The 18081-nt window shown below is 41.5% G+C and overlaps 1 protein-coding gene across 1 annotated transcript in view; it reads left to right on the plus strand.

Moving 5' to 3' along the window:
• SPMIP7 (sperm microtubule inner protein 7) overlaps nt 1-13573 on the plus strand; it is a 53959-nt gene extending 40386 nt beyond the window's left edge. Inside the window, exons 8-9 of the mRNA XM_003364785.5 lie at nt 8324-8431; nt 13356-13573. Of these exons, the coding sequence (XP_003364833.2) occupies nt 8324-8431; nt 13356-13479 (232 nt within the window). The 3' untranslated portion in view covers nt 13480-13573. The remainder of the gene's footprint in view (nt 1-8323; nt 8432-13355) is intronic.
• Nucleotides 13574-18081: the final 4508 nt, after the last annotated feature.

Consider the following 18081-nt stretch of genomic DNA (forward strand, 5'->3'; position numbering starts at 1 on the left):
CTTTCACCCCCAGGCCTTGGAGGTGAGGCCCTTTGAGCTGAGCCTTGAGGAAGGATCAGTTGGTGTGATTCTTCCATAAATTCTGCAAGGAAATTATTACTATTAAATGTAGTTATTCTGAAAATTTTAAAGAAAAATTTTAGGGAGAAAATCACTTTAAAAATATTCTGCAGACATAAAAATTTAATGCTGTTTCTCCCTTGAAATGTGAGTTTGAATTTTGAAATGTTTTATAAAACATTCTTGCTAAAGAATTGAAACATATTCTTCAGGTCATTCTTCAAAGAGAGTGAAGAGCAGTCTGGCAGTACTTTTAAAGTTTGATGTAAAACATACCATTCAACTTTAACAACTTTGAGAGCATGCCTTTCTACCTCATCTTGCTGAGAGTTTCTGTTTTTAAGGAAGTGATATTATGAAGGGATAGCGCATAAAAATTGAAGACGTACTTATCCGATTTGGGCACTAGGGGGCCTCCAAGGCTGCAAAGTTTCTCCTTTTGATTAGGTTTCAATTTTTAGTATAATCTTAAACTTCTAACACAAAGAAATGCCTCCCACTTTTATTATGAAAAAGATGTAGTCATACGCAACACATAAAGTAAAATAATGAATAAATGCCGGTGTGTCCCCTGCCAAGCTAAAAAAACAATATTTTACTAAAATTAACTCTTAAGCCACCTGTGAGCTCCTCCCAGCCTCATCCTTGGATTCCCCTCCCCAACCCAGAGGTCATCACCTTCAGACTTTGTACCTGTCCTTTGCTTGCTTTGCTTTATAGTTTTATTACATATACTTAAATCTCCAAACAAAATATTATGTCATTTCTACACTTCATTGAACTAAAAAGCAATACAATATGATGTTATTTGCATAAAGTCCAAAAGCCAGAAACACTTAAACTTACTACCTTTGTGCTAAGTAGGGAATAGAGTATCGTCATATTCTAAAGCAAATATAGCTCTTCTTTTAGTTTCTCATCTTAAACTTTCTTAAAAAGAAATATCTATATGACATAGTTTGAGGGTTCTTCTCATAATTCATGATACTTAATCATGCTGGGGAGCCATACTGTTCCTGCCCCTTCAATAAGAAGCCATATTTCAGACAGAGTCAAGGCCACTGACTCTTGAGTTCAGACAGTTCCGTTGTTGGAATCACAATTTCCCTAAAAAGGTGAATGTTTTTCAAATTTCCCTCATTAATTGGTTTTGTTTTCTGGTCACCAAGTCATCTGACACGCCCAGTATTTTTTATATTGGTAGTGATTGTACTAAGAGTCTAAAGAATAGGGGTTTTTTTAAATTGTAGAAATGAATCTGATTACTATAGAAAAAAGTACAGAAAAATTAATCACAATAAGAACATAACCAAACTCTCCCACAAAAACATAACTATCATTAAGATTTTGGCACCTTCCCATCTGTTATATACATTTTTAGTGTTGCTTTTGTACATTTATATCACTATGCTCATATCACATAAATAATTTTTACCACCTGAATATTACAACATCATCATGGGTACATGTTATCATAAACTCATCATAATTTTTATTTTTGTAGATGTGCTGTCATTGACTAGTTCATTTAGATTATCCATGTAGATTCTTTCCATTTTTTTGTTATGATAAATAATGCTATCAAACACTTTTTATATGAATGTTTTTCATCATTTGGAATTATTTACTTAAAGGAGATTCCTGCAAATGGATTATGGGGTCAAAATATATAAATGTTCTTGTGCATATTGCTAAATCATTTTCTAGAACTTTTGTATAAGTTTACAGTGGAACCACTGTATGTGCTCAATGCCTGTGCTCACCTTCAACGCTAGCATTAAAGCTCAGCAAACATCTTTTTTTCCCATTGTGAAAATAATTCAAATATTTCTGAAGTGTAAAAAGTAAAATATCTCTTCCATTTTCAATCCCAATATCTATTTTTTAGTCTTTTTCTCCAAGCACACCTGAATGTCTGCAATGTATAGGTACATGTATACTGTTACGCGTGCATGCATATATGGGGGGTGGTGTGTGTGTAAGGTTAAAAATGCAATAGACATTTTTCCTGACACTATGTAGGGCTATTAAAATATTTTAATGGCTGCATGATATTCCACTACAAGGCTATATTATAGTTTACATAGGCCAAGTAATTACTACATTTTTTTTCTGTCGTAAACAATACGGCAATAAAAAATCTCTACATATATCTTTGCATAGTTATACATGCATTTCTGTAGAACAAATCCCTAAAAACAGAATTCTTGTACAAGTTTTATCATTAAAATTAAAATATTTTCTAAGTTGGTAGGCTAGTCCAGTTGCTAAAAAATATTTAAAGTTAAGGAACTCAAAATATTAATGCCGTTTCCACTGCAGTTCCTAACTTCTAACGTGACTAATTTAGGAACTAGTCTACTAGTTCCTACCAGGAGGAGTACCTATTGCGTTCAACAGGAATCCTTGAACTACAGTTAAACAGCTTTTGTTTGTCCCTTCAACAAATAGGTATTGTTAGCTGGATCAGGATACTGCTTAGGAATTTTTAAAAAATGATACAAAGTCACTTCTCACTTACAATCTGTGTCAAGCAAAAAGTTAAGGTAAAATTAATATAAAGATGCCCCCTTTTTCTTTCCAAATCTGATTTTCTATACTTCTCTTGAATATAGAAGCCATATTCTTTGCAAGAGCTTAATGAACAAGGTTGAAGAGAAGTTTGTGTTCTCTTAGTAATTATTTTGTATTTCCACGTAGTTTCAAATGCTTTGCATTCGTGAGTCATCTGTGCAAAGCATCTGGTTATGGAATGAGATGTAATGGCAGATCTGTGCAAAGCAGGGTCTGAAAGCGTACAATCCTGCCCTTTGCTAAGAAAATGGAGTGAGCTGCTGGAAGAGCGTTTTCCTTTGTGATGAACTAACTGTTGGAACTTTGTGAGATCTTATGTATGTGCATCTCACCTGGTCCAGCTCCTTGTTTTACCAACGAGGAAACTGAGGCTCGGAGGAGAGGCACACGCAGAGCGACAGGGCAGACTGAAGTGGAAGCTGGCCGAGAGCCCGAGCCTTCTGACCCCAAGCCTGGTGCTTTCCAGACACCATTTGCCTGTTTTCCCAAACAGCCAGACACCTCCGCTGTGCTGTCTCCCACTAGGTTGTCATCTTTTATTTCAGTACTTCACAGGGTTTCATATTTACTGTGACTTTAACTCAGTCATCTCTGTGATGAAGCACTTGTGAAAATGAGTGATTGTCCAAAATGGACCCCCAGGCGGATGCTGGTCAAGATCTGAGATGGAAGGAGGGGGGGCCTTCCTGCCAGTCCCCAGTGTGTGTTGCACCTTAAAAAAAAAAATCTTACCACAGCCCAGGTTAAAGAATGAGGCTATGAATAGTAGTTCCTTACATTAGCCTGACACTTCTGCCTTTTCAGAGAACTTTCACATCTACTCTCTCATTTGTTTTTCAAAATAGTGCGATGAGGCCAGAGGTGCGGGAACAGGTTCCATCCCCATTTTACAGATGAGGAGGCTGAGGGCAGAGCAAATGATATAAAGAGCCCCAGATCACTCATTTCGTGAGTGGCTAAGAGAGCAGTCTCCTAATCCCCAGGCAAACTCGCCCTGAACCCACAGGGACATGCCCTCTGCCTCTGGTGACTAAGTGCTTCCTGGGGCTTCAGCCCCACTCTAATATGAAGGCTTTGGGTTATTTCTATATCCCCTTCTAAATGGAAGAGGTGAAGTTTCTAACACAGGAAGAGAAAATCTATCCACTAGATGATGATGATAATATTAAAGCTATAATTCCTGAACAAATCTGGGGGCTACAGCATCTTATCACACTCGGAGAAACACAGTCCAGTGACAAGAATGATTCTGATCTTACTTGGATTTCTCACTGAACATTAAAGCAAACAAATCAAAGCTCACCAGCCTTCCGTGCTTTCCCTCCCAGCAGCGCCCCACCCTCAGAGCTTCCTGTAGGACCTCTTCTCTCAGTCACCCCAGAAGGCCCAGCCTTGCCCCTCTGCTGCATCTCCCTCTGCTTTCTTCCCACCCTCCCAGTCCTGCTTCCCCTCCCACCGCACCTGCACTATGCCAGCACTGTACCCAGGTAACATTGCCCCTAGCCCTTTGCAAGGGAGCTACAGTCCCTCTGACCGTGGGCAGAGTGTGGCTCAGAAACTTCAATTCTGCGTTTAAGGTCACTTGGCTGTTAGGGGCAGCCCTAGAGTTAAATGCCAGCTGCTCTGACACTGTGACCCCACACCTCTTTCTGTACTCCTCTTACACGCTCCCTCTCTTACTTTGCATTGATGGTGTTTGCCCCATTTGGGTTCTTTAAACTTCTAGACGTACATTTTCTTTGAAGTTGCTTATTAATGTGAAAGCTGTCAGGAGCCAGGCCTGCTTGATTTCTGCCTAAATCTGTACCTCCCACAGCATAGCTCTCAATAAAAGATGGTCAAATTGACTTGAACCGGCACTTATACCCACACTCTGAATAAATGCTGTCTGCTCTGACCTAGCAAATCTCTCCCGGCTAGGCTGGAAGCCCTGAGTGTGTGCGCACAAGGGGCATTTCCCATCCAGGCCTTCTGAGTTGGTGTCAGTTCTGCCACTTGCCAGCTTGGTTGGCTTTGGGCATGTTATATAGACTGTCTCTGCCTCAGTTCTTGCGCCTATAAAATGGGCATGATAATAAGACCTATGACACAGGTTATTGCGAGAATTAGATAAGTCAATTCATGCAAGCAAATAAAAGGGTGCCCGGGATGTAGCCCATAGTACAGAGAGAGAGGCTATGTGCACAGTGAAGTTCTAATCCACGTACACATTACATATACTCTACCTATAACATAGTTTTTTCCACTTTTTCTTTATTTTCTATTCAGCTTTTAATTACACACCATCTGTGCTCCCTTTTGCTAACTGATTTACTAAACTTTCTTATTTTCTAAAGTTATTTAATTTCTATTTTATTATGCTTTGTTGAACAAAACCAATTAGTTGTAAACTTAGGCAATAATTTATTCAACTTTACCCATTAGTGATCAAAACCAGGCTTATTTTGGGAGTCAGGGTAGAAAAGAAGGTGTTCAAAGGACTAGACGCTATGGAGCAAAGACAAAAATCAAAACGTCTCTCATTTTTAAATGGGCGCCTGCCTGTGTCTGCCCTCCTCAAATGAGGGAGGTCGCCTTTGAACATGCAACTAATCTGAAATCTATTTTAAAGTCTGTCCGTTTCAGTATCTTCAATACCTTTCTTTCCCCATCTGAAAGATAATGTCTGCTTTCAGCCACAGGTCTGTAGGCTGCCCCCCACAGACTACTTTCTTCATGTAAGGCCAACTTGTTGCACTTAAGATGGAAAAGCTCCGCTTGTGATACCCCTGCAAAAGGGCTAAATGGAATGGATTTAGAAGCAGCCTGGGCGAGGACTTTCATTTTCAAATAGTTGGCAGTTTATTATGCAACTGAATTCTCAAGCATAAGCATCTTATCTTTAATTCAGTACTTGTTCATGGTTTGTTATTATTAGATAGGATGTAATACAATATAACATCGTTATTATAATGTAATGAATAATACCATTTAACATCCATTACCTCTATGCTACAAGGCACGTATAGCTGTATGATGTTTCATATCCAGCCTTTCTTGTGATTGACAAATTGCTTGCTTCCATCTTTGACTTCTTAACTGCTCTAATGGAAGGCTATGACTTTAGAGGCATTTTAATTCTGCAGGTGTTTTAGGGGCAGTGGAAAAAACCTCTCACACAGAGGAAGGGGATTTCCTTTGTAACATGCATGGAAGCTTCAGTGAATGTTTAGGGGAGAGACATACACATGAATAATTTTGCCCCATTTTTTGTTACCTCACTGACATACGGCTACACTCCTTCAAGAAAATTCCAAGAAATCCTAAATGGCACTGCCTGGAATTTGGCAACACTAGTTTACTCACCCAGGTCCCTCCAACAAACCTGAAAATGGATCTCCAAGACAGAGACTTCCAAACTTTGTGGCACACTAGAATTACCTGGAGGGCTTTGAAAACCCCAATTCCCAGGTCACACTGCTGACCAATTAAATCAGAATATCTGGGGGTAGGAGTCAGGCTTCGGTACCTTTTAAAAATCCCCATGAATTTTCAGTAGGCAACAACTTTGGAAAGCACTGTCTTATCTTTACAGCCACCCGTGCTCGAAAAACTTTGCATTCTCCACCTACTGGGCTCCTATTTTGTAAAATCTCGCATTTCAACTAAAATTAATTGAGCTCCTACTCAGTGCTAAAGATTTGCTGGCTGCTTTCACATTCGCTTAACCCCGGGAGGGCCCCTGCGAGGGTGGTGGTGTTCTCTCCCTGCTACACTTGACTGAACTGAGGCCCAGAGGGCTTTCCTCACTTGAGTAAAATCTCAGAGTTGGTTCAGGGGTTGAGTCAGGCTGGCAAGAGAGGCCCGCTCCCGGTGTGGTGGGCTTCCCCTACTGTTTAGCTGCCTCATTTTCCTAGTCTCACGAGATCCGTTAACTTGTACTATTTGTTCTGCTGTTGCCCTTGATGTAATCTCCCTTCACTTTGTTAGCGTCAGGTGACCCTGATTTTATTGCCTGCCAGCCGTGAAGTCATCACCTATAGAGTCGTAGAATGATGCACTGGGAAGAGACGTATGAAGTTTATTAGTGCAATTCCTGCCTGATACATACTTTGTTCTCTAACATTCTGATACCAACACATAATCAGTGCATGGAAGGACACCAACTGGTTACAATACGAACCACTACCTTTTTTCCACGAGACATTTTCACAGGCAGAATTGCACTTTACTCTCAAGGGTGTCCTTGAGGTTAGTATTAAGACCCCCTTTCATAGCTGAAGCAATAAGGCTCTGAGAGATTATGTCAACCATCCAGATTTGAGGGCTGATGAGCAGAGTCCTGGGGTCCAAAGTTGAGTCCTAACCCTTGAGCACACACTACTTTTCTCTTCTGTCTGCCTCATCACCTGACACTGTAAGGAGCAACCTCCCTGGAGCTCCACATTTCAAAACTTACTCCTAAGGTAAATGGTTCCTGGAGGTTTTCTTTGGCTTGTTGGCTGTGTGGAAAGGACATGGATATAACCAAGAGATCCACAGAGGAATCATTCCTTCGCCTTTGACAAGGGTGTGGATGTTACTGCCATGTTGCATTTGGTCTGTGCATCAACTAGAATAAGGAACCATGCCAAAGGGATGTCATGCCCTCGGAGAAAGGCCCAGGGATGGAAGCGCCAACCACTGAGTGAGTGAAAGTAGCAAACTGACGTCTGACATTTTCCTTGCTACGGGCACGTAATGATGGCATTGTTTCTCTTCCTCCCACCAAAGCAGGCACAATAAGCTGAGGCTGTGGCACTGAAGGGATCCTAAGAGCTGAATTCCACAAAGATGATGTATTTGTTGAGCGGGCCTCATGATTTGCCTATAGTATATTCTTTATCCTTGAAATGAAGTTTAAATCTTATATTTTCTCAAGCTCTTTAGGTTAAGGCCACATGTCCTAAGCAGCACACAGGACTGACCCTGGTCCAGCCTCACCTCTCCCACAGGAAATAATCCATGCAAAGCATTTGTATACTATGAAAATAGCAAAAATAGTAGTTACTCTTCACACTCCTCTGAACTACCAATCAAAATATTTCTTTTGAATTTTTGTTTGCCAAGAGAGGGATTTCATATCCACATGGAAAAACTCTCCTCCTCATTCTTGTGTTTTTCTTTTTTCCTCTCTCATTGGTGGGAATAGAATGAGAGAAGCAGAGGAGTAAGTGGAATTGAACTAAACAAGCCAATACTTGTTTAAATGTGTGCAATTTTAGGAAATTATGTGAAATTAGTAATACAGTACATTAATAGTAACAAGAAAGAAATATTATTTAAAAAACACAGTTGTGTGTCCACTAATATTGGAATCAGTATCACAGTTATGTGTGGAACAGAGGCCTAGGGTTCTGTAAAGAGTCAGCGTCTGCCTTCATTAGGAAACAGAGCTCAGCGGGGAATTGTGTATGTAAAAGGCATGCAAATTCAAATAATAGGAAAACATGCACTTGAAATAAGTTTCTTCAGTCCTGAGTAGAGCTGTTATCTGCACCTCTCTGCATCACTGTGCTTCCTGCCTGCACCCCTTCTTGTTTGGCAGCCCGGTTTCCAGACCTCACGCAGGACAAAACCATTAGACTGCAACATCTTTTATATTTTCATATTCGGGTGCTCTTTCACAAATCGGTGTTTTCATTTCCTTTCTTCTCCCTCTTTCCTTTAGCTCTACAAATATTCCAGGATACACTGGTAAGGTTCATTTCACAGCCACCCACCCAGCAAATTCTGAGATTCCATCAACAACCCCATCGCCAGATTCAGAAGTGCACCAGTAAGTATGAATCCTATTACTCAACATGCTCAGATATTAGTGTGTGTGTCTGGGGGGGGATCCTAATTATGGTTATTCCATTAAAGAACGATTAAATATTAGGAGTAAATTTATATTGTTTAAAAAAATGGGTGTCAAGTCCAAAAAGACAGAAGAGTTCATTTTCCCACTGATGTTGCTAAAAGGAGCATATGAAGATATTTAAAGCACATGAGGTGAGCAGCATCTTTGCCTCTTGGACTCACAGCTTTGCACATATGTCAGCCTTCTGTCTTGTCATCAGAACATGTGTGGATGTGTGGAACATACTACATGAGACATGGGTTTACTTCTTATGAACAATCACCTTATTTTTCACAAAAGACAACATTCTGTTGAAAGTCATATATATTTTTAAACACCATTTTGTAAATTGAAAACAGGAGATATTAGGTGGAAGGTTATTGCAGCCTCCATTATTTGAAGCTGCTGGTGAGAAGCAGCACATTATTGCTCATTATAACTCAAATTTGAAAGCATTTGATAGAAGTCCTGGCCTTGCAAATAAGATGACACAGTTTTGAAAATGCAAATACAGTGTTAACCAGGTCCAGATGCTGGCCCCGTGCAAATAAATAAACTATCTTGGTAGGTTGGTGTGTGTCTGGGAAGAGAGAGGGCAGTGCTCCCCAAAATGGTGCCTTTCTCCTTCGGTAGAGAATCCGTTCGTTTATCAAACATTTATTGAGCATCCACACCAGGCCAGGCACTGTTCAAGTACTGAGTACACAGAGCTGAACAGAGAAGATCCCGGCTCTTAGGAGCTTACATTCTGGTGGGAAAGACAAACAGCAAAGAAGAAATAAAATGATTTTGGAGAATAATAGGCGCTGTGAAGAACAGGCAAGGTGATGTGGTACAGAGCGCCTGGGCAGGGCACTGCTGTAGCTAGATAGTCAGGGAGGGCTTTTGGAGGAGGTGACCTTCAGATGGAGTCCCCGCTCCTGCCCCAAAGGACTTAAACATTCCAAAAGGCAGCGACTGTGAAGGGATCCTCGGGCCATGGTTTGCTGTTCACATAGCTGTTCTTTCTCTCTTTCATTCCCAAATTTGTTGTTCTTTCATTGGGTCAACAAATGTTTACTGTGCTCCAGGAATTCATAAGATTTAGACCCAGTTTTCAAGAGGCTTACAGTCTAGCAGTGAGCAAGAAATAAACAACTATAGTAGAGGATGACAAGCGTCAGCGTGATAACGGTTGCTGACATGGCCAAGTGCTTCCTGTACGCCAGGCCCTGGAAGAACTTTGTATGTACTAACCTGTTTCACCAACCCAGTAACCCTGTGAGGAGGGTACTCTTGCTTTTCCATTTTCAGATAAGGAAACCGAGGCAGACACAAGACACCAGGGCATCTGTGTCGGGGCACTAAAGGAGACTTTGCAGAGGAAGTGGTTCATGTGGTGACCCCTGGAGGAGTGGGACTTGGTGTCATAGATATTTGAGGGCGGGGCTGCGTGTGGGCAGGAAGCCCACAGCAAGAAGCCCCTCATCACGCGATCATGGAGTCTCGGGGGAAGGCCGCAGTGAACAGAGAACCCTGAATCATTCCACACGCCTAGTTCCAGAGGGCCATGGCAAAGGGAGAGGGACGGCGCCTGCTGACAGAGGGCTTCGTCAGCTGATCTAAGTTTTGGGTTTGACAAATGTCTAGAATCTCTAGGCCATCTGATGAGAAACATTTTAAAAGGAGGTCATTGGCTTTCTAAGCCAATATTTTGTGTTCAATCAGTTTTCTCTCAAGACACATTTTCAAATGTCACAAATCCATTTGCAAAGGTGGCACTGGTAGACATTTAGACAATTTATGTATTTTATCTCATATGAAGGACCTAAAGAAACAATGTCAAAATTAAATGCATCCTTATATCTGTTGTTTAGACTTACTGTCCAGAAATAGCTAGGATAATACTGTGTCTGGATGGTTAATGATTGAGGAGAAGCCCCAACTCAAAGATGTTTTCTCAGGGCAAATGCAGACATTTCTGATCCCTCAGCTTTTTCATTCACAATCCATCTTCTCACCCCGAGGATCCCAGACCTCATCCCTGACATCCTGTTAGTCCAGCAGTCTTCCACAGCCAGGTGATGTAGCTATCCAATGCTCCCAATGCTGCTCAGAGACATCTTTATTTCTAAGTGGAAAACTATCCTCCACTGTTACTGCTACTATTACTACTGTTACTGCTGTGACTGCTGTTACTACTGTTACTACCTGAGAAAAGAACTTGAATCTTTTGGCCACATGCTGAGGTCCAGATTCACGCCCATTATCGACTCCTGGGCAGCCCTCACACTTACTCACACACACTGCACACACAGCTATCTTCTGCTGTCCCAGAGTGGGGACTGAGAACCCTCTGAGGTAGCTTCTCTGGGGTTCTTATTCTCAAGGGGCACATAGGCTCTGGAAAAACAGACAGTGGCAGCAAAGTGTCACCCACAAATAAGGGATAGACTTGTGTTGGGCCAGGTGCCCAGATCTCCACCCCTCCGTTCACCCCTAACAATGGGATCTGAGGGGCAGTGAGGCCCTGCAGTGAGAAAGCACAGTGAGGCGTTGAGATTTGAAACAGCACTCTGCTCACAGAAGGACGGCACCCTGCAGCAGGAAGGCCAGCGATCGGGGGCACCATCATGAAGCAGAGCCTCTGATTTTTTGTGAGACTATATTTAATGTTTTTTTACTAAATATTTCCAGTGAAAGTGGGAGTCTAGGTCTTTCTCTAACGAGTATCATGAGAACTTAGTGATCTAACTTCCTCCTGATCATGTCTGTCTGATCTGATGCAATTTTTCCTGTTGTTTCTAAGAAGCCATCTTCACACTGGCATGCCCTGGGCACTCCTGGATCTCAGGCTCTGATATTCACCATCACTGCTTCTGTGTGATACATCCCTCTTCTATTAAGAGCCTGTACATTCCCCGTGGTGGCCACCTTCACACTTCTCTCTGCCTGCAGCCCAACTCCCTCCCCCAGGTCCCTCTCACTGTGCTTACCAGACAGACCAGCCAAGTACTCCAGGGCCCCCTCTCCTTCAACCCCCAGCTCCCCATCAGAATCCCCACTCCCACTGCTGCTTCTGTTTCCTTTCTCCAGGAAAGGTAAGTTCTCACTCTTCTAAAAGATTCTAAAAAGTTCTAAACGTTGCATCCTTCCCTCTGAGCTCCCGCTCCCTGCCTGCTTGCATGTGAAGACACCTGCGGGCCTCCCTACGCAGAAAGCAAATGTGTTTGCCTCTGAGCTGCCCTCTGGTTTCTCTCCTCTCTTTCTTTTCGCTTCTAAGCTTCTTTCAAAAGGAAACAACCACTCTTGGTGTCCTTCCAGCCCGCTCTCTCTTCAACCCCCAGCAGTCTAAATTCTGATGCCACCAGTTGAAATGAGAGGTTTCTGCCTGCCAGATCCTGCACTGATCTGGCCACCAGGAGAGAAGGGACTGTTGATTCCTCTTCATGCGAAGTGAGAGTGGGAACAGTGCACTTGCCACAGATCTTGGTGGTTGATAGGCTGCAGTGGTGGTCTGAGGTCAAGTTGTTCAGGCCTTGGATGTCAGTGCCAAGGGTCTGAGGGCCATGTGGTATCCATAACACATTTTGAGCGAGGTGTACAGGACACCAGCAGTGCCTTAGGACTGATATTGAGATGAGATGCAGACTAGTGAGGAAAGGGATTATTGGAAGGGATTTGAAGTGAGGAGATGGGGAGTGCAGGAGGTGGAGCAGAAGGGATGTTGTGAATCTACAAATTCATGAGTGAGGGAATGCAGGCACAAGTGCTTCTCATGACTCCTGTTTTCCATTACAGTCCAGTGTTTCTTGCGCATTCCCCCACACCAGAATGCAAACTTCACTTGAGTTCTCACTTCAATGACTGTTTCCCACAACATAATAAAAAATTATGACTTCATGATAATCATAGCATGAAAACAAAGCCACTTTAGATTCAGTTGCTGTGTGCTCTGTCACTTCTGCCACATACGAACATCGCATTGTGTGTGTGTGATTCAAAATTCACAGTAAAATTGCTGGGTGCGGTTGTTCAAGACAGTTGGCATGACGTGTGTCCATGCTGGGATGCCACCTCTGGACATAGATGCAGCTGGGAAAGCATTATTTGTATAGTGTTCTACACTTTCATGGTTATTTTCTTTCTTTTATTTCTCACAAAAAACTTGGTAGGATATTATTCCCACTGGATAAATGAGCAAACCAAGACACATCAGGTTAAGGGCATCCTGTGAGAGCAGTCAGCTTAACCCTACTAGTGGGGCAAAATCTGCTCTCAGCCCTGCACATGGCCTGTCCCAGTCCCACCCTTCTCGCACTCTCCCCGTCAGGGCTCCCCCAACACGCCTGGTGCCCTCCCACCTCTATGTCTCCCTGCACCCCTCCCTTTGCCTGTGCCATCTTGCTTTCACCATTATACCCCTAACTCCGCCCTGACACAGGCTCTGGGCAGATGTCCTTCCCCAGCCAGAGAGATGACTCTGCCTCTGTGCTCCTTCATGTCCAGGCCCCGCCACACAGAGACTTTGGGTGGTAACCATTTGGTTATTCAGCTGCCTCTCTACAGCCTCACCTCTTTTCAGCTGTATTTTCTGTCTTCTTAGCACCTACTGTAATTCTAGGCACAGAGTAGATTTTCAATCAATGAAATTTATGGCAATATAATGTACATAATGCAACAAATGAGCCTGAATGCAAGTAAATGAAATAAATGAAACAATTCACACAATGATTAATCATTCTCAGTCTCTCTTTCTGGGTTCCCCCTCCCTCCCTCCCTTTCTGTCTCCTGTACATGTGTATCATTAGTTGGAAAATAAATGAGGTCATGTGTTTATCCTTATTTTATGTGTCCTTTTTTCCCCTCCACTCTGTTACAGTGTCTTACGAAAAGAAATGGAAGTTGACCTCTTCCGTCACCAGGCACCATTGTCTCGAATGGTCACGACTGTAAAACCCTATAACCCCTTCAATAAGAAGGAGAAGGAAACTGTAAGCTACTGAAGAAGGCTGGCCCTCTGACTGAGACTTCTAAACCTCAGCCTGGAGGAGGCACTGTGCATGGTGCAATGGTGAAATAAAAGACCTGGGCATGTTCTGAGTTTGTCCGTAGAAGTCAGATGAGGTCTGGGGCTCTTTTCTGCCTGAGGCAGATTGTTTTGAACCCCAGCCTCAGTCACTCACCTGACCTGGTCCTGGAATGCCACCATTCCATGATGGCAGCCAAGATTTCCTGGAAACCACCAGTAGCAGGGGTTTTATTTTAGAAGATTTCTCTTTAGAGTAGGAATGCCAGGTCTACCTAGAGGTTTCATGTCTTGACCATGTTAAGGCAGGGATTATAACTGTCTAGAGTAGATCACAGATTTTATGATCACAGAGTATCCAGTCAAAAACCTATATGTTGTCAATGGGAAAATTGAGTGACTGGGAGAGAAAATGGCATTCTTCCTTGCACATAGGGCACAACATCACATAGGGGACAACATCTACCATAAAGAAGGACAAAACCATCCGTTGCCTGGATCCAGTATTTCTCTTTGAGAGAGAAGCCTTCCCCAGGCTCCATGAGGGTCATGAGGCAGGAATGACCACTCATGCCCACTTGAGGGTCAGTATGTGGCCTGGCTGGGCCTTGATCAAACAGAGCACCAGCTCCAGAATCACTCAGGTGTGTATGTGGCTATGTGGGATCCCTCTGGCTTCCCAAATGTAGTTATATTTGTATATACATAAAATTTATATTTGTATACACATCTATTAGAGTTTACAAAGTGCTTTCATAAACTTTAGCTCATTTGATAATGTAACCCCATAGCAGGCATTTTACAAATATCTTGCTATTTTATGAATAAGCAGACTAAGGCTAGGGGAAGTGAAGTATTTATCTGAGGTCACACAACTAATAATCAACAGAGTTTGAACTAGAATCCAGGCTTTCTGAATTTAGATATTGTGCCTCCCCCACTCCATTTCTCCACAGATTGGATAAACTTCACTGAGTTATTATAAGACAAAACAAATAGAAAAAAAATTCCTCCCTGTGTTTCAAGACTTTTCAGAAGTGTTTCTCAGAGTTTCTACCTGCCTTCTCCTTCTCCCAAGAGATTAGGAACGAGATAGTGATCCCACAGAACTCCAACCAAATGTGTAACTCCTTTGGGGGTAGTCTGGCCCTGCTTACCCCATCGAAAGGGCAAAATCAGCCACTTTTGTTTTGAGATCATGTATTGCCTCAGGAGACAACTCCACAGACTTGGGTGTTGACTCTGCAGACTTTTTGCTCTGCCTTTCTGCCAGGACAAACAGGAAGGCGTGCTTCCATCTGTCCTGGGGAGCTAACTCGCCTTCATGGAAAAGGAATGACTTCACCTGAACCTGATTTTGTGGTTTAATTATTTTCAGAAAGAGCAATTTTGTAAAAAGATCCGATCAAAACAAAAATCTTCATCTCTGGAAGATTCTTACCCAAACATGAATGGAAGGATTAGCCCTGCCCAGGAAGTAGATTAATGCAGGTACCTAAGATTACATTTTGTAGTAAATATCTTAGCAGGCCACTTTGTCAGGAGGTGTTGCTGCTCAACATCTGAGGCAGCTGTTTATCATTCTGGACCTTTCGGTGCCAAGGCACCAGTAGCACCTGATCTTAACATTCTGAAGGCTAAGATAATTGTTTTCATCCTCTACAGTGCAGATAACTGGACACCTGTGAGAGCAATGAGCACCTCAGAAGCTGCTTCTAGGAGGATGTTGGCTTTTCTGCAGCATCCCTGAGCCACATCCAGGAGAAGGGAGATGGTAGTTCTCTATTTGCTCCATAACTAGTTGAGACTTCTCTTATCTTGTCAAGGTAAAATGCAAAACCTGCTCACCACAGATCTGGAATCCAAGGCCAACATGGAAATACGACTGTTTTTGGCCCTTACTTGTGAATGTAGTTTGCATTATTGGGTTTCCATGGCCAGCAATTCAACTTAAAATCATAAAAATCAAGGAAGATAGCCTCAGGAATATGCATCTGCTCTTCAAGTTCTGAATTCTGGTCTTGGATTATTCAATGCACAGGAGCCAACATACCTGCACCTCCTTAGATTAGCCACTTGCCCTTCACTCCTCTCCCCAAAGCAAAGTCTTCCCTATAACGTTACTCTCTCAGGTTTTATCTATCTCCAGGGATGACACAGACACAGAGAACCTCCGCAGCTTTTATAAAAGTTAGCTAGAAGATAGTGTTAGAAGTGATTAGAGAGTTCACCTAGAAGAGAAAATGCATGCTAATAAGCTTATTCTAGCAAAGAAGGATATTACAATGTAATATTGTAAAAATATTACACCAGTAAAATAACATGAAAAATATAAGACTCATGAAAGAGTAGGAGAGAAAATCTTGAAATGAATAAATAAATCATTTTAAACCTCTAAGATAGATTTTTTTTTTGATAGATGGTTTCGAGACAACTATTTGGAAACAAAAAGTAGGTAGATCCAGGTCTCATCCACAAACCAAAAGTAAACTGCTCCTGCAATACAGATTCTAACAGATAATTTACAGCCTTAGACTGCTTACCTGGAAATACAGGAGAATTGGTTTACAAGGTAAGGGTAGTGGAAAATTTTTCCAAAGAAGCCACTGAACCCAGAAATAGTGAAGAAAAAAATTATTACCTTTTTTTTTTTTTTAGTGAGGAAGATTGGCCTTGAGCTAACATCTGTGCCAATCTTTCTCTATTTTCTATTTCTGTTTTTCTCTTTCCCTATTTTCCACAGTGTCTTGATGAGCTGTGTGCAGGGGATCCGAACCAGCAAATCCCAGGCGGCCCAAGCAGAGCATGTGAACTTAACCACTACACCTCCAGCCTGGCCCCCCAAAATAATGACTTAACAGAAAAAATACCACCAAAAAATGTTAAGACAAACCTGTTGGGAAAATATATCAGACAAAAGATTCATATTCTCATTTTTAAAAAACCCCATGATAAAAAAAATTACACCAATAGAAACAAGGCAAATGATATGAACAAATACATTTAAAAAATAAGAAATATAAATAGCCAATAAACAAACAAAATATTTACACCTTGGGAGTACTAGAGAAATGACTGTAGAATTTCATGTTTCACCCACTGATCAGTGCTAGTGAGAAGAGATCCTGTCTTTATTTTCCACTAGCAGAACTCGACGTGGCTAATGCCTTTCCAGACAGTATTTGCCAAAATGTTTCAAAAGCTTTTTGAGGTAGCATATCTTTAGACTTAGCAATTTCACTTTGGGGATTTTGTCAAGCAAATAATTAGAACAGTGAGCAAATATATTGGTATAAAAAAGTTGAAGGAGCAGCATTTTATAACTGAGAGAAATTAGAAACAACTTAATGTTCATCAAGAAACCTTAATGAATTACTGTACGTGAATGTATTGAAGGATAGCATATGCACTGAAAACGCTGAAGCTCTGTATTTGTTATCATGGGGAGATATATATGCGATTATCAGTAAGTATGAAAATCAGATTTTACAGCAATATCTGTATTTAATAATCCTAATTTTAAATGAGCGTACATAGAATAATGTGGGGAGATGTAAAAATATGTTATTAATTATTTATTTTTATACTGTTACTACAGAACAGTAGTAAATTGGGAAATCTAAAAAGTCATAAAAAGATAGTATCCTTAAAATTCTTCAAAACTCCTTATAAAAGAAACTATCCTAAAAATGTATTTTATGAATTTAGTACCAGGAAAATGTTCGTCCTTCCTGAAGAACTGGTGTCTTGAGTATGAAAACTATATAAGCCACCCACCTCAATCTTTTCTAAAATCCCGTGGTTTGTAACATGTATAGGTGAAATTACATAGTTACCCTAAATGGAAAGTCCTTCCATTTTTGCCTTGCCTGCCAGGAAGCTCAAAGCTGAATTAAATAAATAGATCAACTAAAAAATCTAACAAACTTAAGCCAGGATTTCATATTCAAAATCAATACTCTAATAAGCCTCTTGAGTCCTTCTGGTACACACTGAAGTCTGAGAACCCCTGATTCTGGAGGGTTGTGTACCTGCTTTTCCCCCTCTCTACATAATTTCAGACTTTTCTATTTCTACTTTAAGATCCTTATAATTTTAGGAATTGCCATAACCCTCTGGGGAAATCAGTAAGATACAGATCATATTAAAAATGTTTAATGTGTTTCACGCACAAAATGGAGCACTGACTTGAGGGAGGAGAAATCCAAGCCGGTAGTGCACAGTGAAATTTGTCCCAGTTGCCTTCGTGGCCAGGGCAACCTCCAGCCTGATGTTTTGGCCTGAAGCAGATTGTCAGCGATAGAGGCATGAATTACCCAGTAGCGGGAATAACCTGACAACCCAGGACTATTTTCTAATAAATGAGAATACTCTAAGTTAGATCAATGTGTTCCATTTAGCTTAGGGCAGACTGGATTATTTTAGTCTCTGGGAATCACAAATTTCTGCATGATCTATAAAACAGATCAGATTTGCTGCTAAATACAAAAGGCAAAGAAGAAAAATGCAAAATAGCTGCAATTAACTAAGGAACAGGTATGTTTCTCTGCAAAAGACATTTGCAGGATTGATTTCTATA

This window comes from Equus caballus, chromosome 4, assembly GCF_041296265.1.
Source record: "Equus caballus isolate H_3958 breed thoroughbred chromosome 4, TB-T2T, whole genome shotgun sequence".
In the NCBI taxonomy this organism is placed as follows: Eukaryota; Metazoa; Chordata; class Mammalia; order Perissodactyla; family Equidae; genus Equus; species Equus caballus.